At 40.9% G+C, this 2605-nt stretch overlaps 1 protein-coding gene across 1 annotated transcript; it reads left to right on the top strand.

Annotated features, from left to right (window-relative positions):
* The first annotated feature begins 1188 nt into the window (after window positions 1-1188).
* On the top strand, window positions 1189-1983 carry LOC128577445 (60S ribosomal protein L7-like). The gene has a single exon (XM_053579671.1). It carries the CDS (start codon window positions 1289-1291, stop codon window positions 1823-1825), a length of 537 nt encoding a protein of 178 aa, XP_053435646.1. The 5' UTR covers window positions 1189-1288; the 3' UTR covers window positions 1826-1983.
* The last annotated feature ends 622 nt before the right edge of the window (window positions 1984-2605 follow it).

Here is a 2605-nt window from a genome sequence, read left to right as displayed (position 1 = left end):
GGAAAATCGGAGAATCCAGGCACATCCAGCTGCTGATGGGGATGTCTATTACAAGCTGTGGCCTTCGCAAACCTGCAGCCAACCATCTGGTAGTAGGCCTGAGGCCACTGTGGGTCAGCAGGACTGGGAGATGCAAAGAAGGGCTGGATATAGATTGGAAGAGAGTGAGGAAAAACCGGAACCTGAAGGCTACCTCTGTATCTGTCCTTCACTGTATCTAATCTCAAAGACTTGCAGGAGTAATGGTTGCTTCTTTCCTTTGACCTTCCAAATGTCATGTAATTTCTACTTATGGCCAGCTCTTATTTCTCAGTATAAACCAGAGATCAACAGAGCAATCCAGCCCAAGGCCTGATATTTTTCTATCAGAAAAGGTGCTTTATGGTGAAATAACATTACCCAAATTCAGAAATACCTTCGTTTGCTCAATTGCTTTCTTTAAATTCATTTCCAAAATTGCTTTCATCAAAGTCAAAAATGACCTCCTTGTTACAAAATCAAGAACCAGTTTTTTACCCACATATGAATTGACCTCCAATTTGGACAAGGCTTCTACTGAAACCCTCCTTGGAAATACTCTGTCTTCTTTGAGCCTCTTGCTCACCTAGTATGTTTCACCCACTCTGGCTGTTCATTCTCATTAGCTTATGTGGCTATTCCCTCCCGGGCCTAGTCCTCAAATGTTGGTACCACAAGCTTTGGTCCCACTTGTTTTCCCTGTTACTCCACCCATTTTCTTAGATAGTTAGATAAGACCAAGATGCCACAAATACACTCTTAAATCCCATCTCCATCCCAAGCACAAAGACTTGTAGAGGGACCTACACAGGCTCAGGAAGTGGGGTGTATCTAATATTCATGAATAACTTTTCTCTATGCATTGTTCTAAACGCTTTACACAAAACACATTACCTTCTTGTTATGGGTTGAATTGGTTCCTCTCCAAAACATATGTGGAAATTCTAATCCCCAGGAGTAAGTTTTTTTACCGTCTTCTCAAGAATCCCTTTCCATCTTTGGAAGCAAAGATTTTTTGTTTCACTTTCTCCCTGTCTGACTGTTGCTTGCACCTTTGCTCACTCACCTTTGTGTTTATAATGTTCTCTGCCGCCAGTGGGGGCACTAAGCTAGTTTGAAGTGCAGGTGGCCTTTGAGAAGTTTTGGAGAGTCTGAGAACAAGACAGAGAAGAAAAAGAAGGTTCCTGCTGTGCCAGAAACCCTTAAGAAAAAGCGAAAGAATTTCGCAGAGCTGAAGATCAAGCATCTGAGAAGGAAGTGTGCCTAAAAGATGCTTCAAAAGCCAAGGAGGAAGCTTACCTATGAAAAAGCTAAACATTATCATAAGGAATACAGGCAGATGTACAGAACTGAGATTTGGATGGCTAGGATGGCAAGAAAAGCTGGCAACTTCTATGTACCTGTAGAACCCAAACTGGCTTTTGTCACCAGGATCAGAGGTATCAATGGTATGAGTCCAAAGGTCCGAAAGGTCTTGCAGCTTCTTTGCCTTTGCCAGACCTTCAATGGAACTTTTGTTAAGCTCAACAAGGCTTCGATTAACATGCTGAGGATTGTAGAACCGTATATTGCATGGGAGTACCCAAACCTGAAGTCAGTAAATGAGCTAATCTACAAGCGTGGTTATGGCAAAATCAATAAGAAGCAAATTGCACTGACTGGTAACAGTTTGATTGCTCCATCTCTTAGTAAAGATGGCATCATCTGCATGGAGGATCTGATTCATGAGATCTATACTGTTGGAAAATGCTTCAAAGAAGCAAATAACTTCTTGTGGCCCTTCCAAGATATCATTTCCACCGGGTGAAATGAAGAAAAAGACAACCCACTTTGTAGAAGGTAGAGATGCTGGTAACAGGGAAGACCAAATCAATAGGCTTATTAGAAGAATGAACTAACATATCTGCCCTGATTATTTGTGTAATCTGGTCAGTTAATAAACAGTGACTGCTTTCAAACTGAAAACAACAACAACAAAAAACAAGAACAAACAAAAAAACCAAAGAAATTCTAATCCCCAGAACCTTGGAATGTGACCTTCTTTGGAAATAGAATATTTATAGAGGTAACCAAGTTAAAAATGAGGTCATTAGGGTAAGCCCTAATCCAATATGCTGATGTCCTCATAAAAGGGGAAATTTAGAGATAGACATGTAGAAGAAACATGATGTGAAGATACACAGGGAGAAAATGGCCATGTGATAGGAGTGTTGCATCTTCATATGGACAAGCCAAGTAATGCCCAAGCCTGCCAGAAGCTGGGGGAGAGGCATAAAATAATTCCTTCCCTAGTACTTTCAGAGGGAACATGGCCCTCCTGACACTTTAATTTTTACTTTTAGCCTCCAAAACTGTGAGATGATAAATTTCTGCTTTTTTAGGCTGCCTAATTTGCGGTCCTTTATAATAGTAGCCTGAGGAAACCATTATACTTCTCAGTCAAATCTATGACGCAGGTACTCATGTGAGTATCTTTTATAGTTGAATACAATCAGGATGGAGAGCTTAACTAACCTGCCCAAGGTCACATATCCAGTAAATGGTAGAGTCAGGATTGAAAACCTGGCAAACTCATTCTTGAGCCTAT

This window comes from Nycticebus coucang, chromosome X (genome assembly GCF_027406575.1).
Source record: "Nycticebus coucang isolate mNycCou1 chromosome X, mNycCou1.pri, whole genome shotgun sequence".
In the NCBI taxonomy this organism is placed as follows: Eukaryota; Metazoa; Chordata; class Mammalia; order Primates; family Lorisidae; genus Nycticebus; species Nycticebus coucang.
The sequence above is the reverse complement of the archived record's forward strand: the minus strand, read 5'-3'. Positions and strand labels throughout refer to the sequence as shown.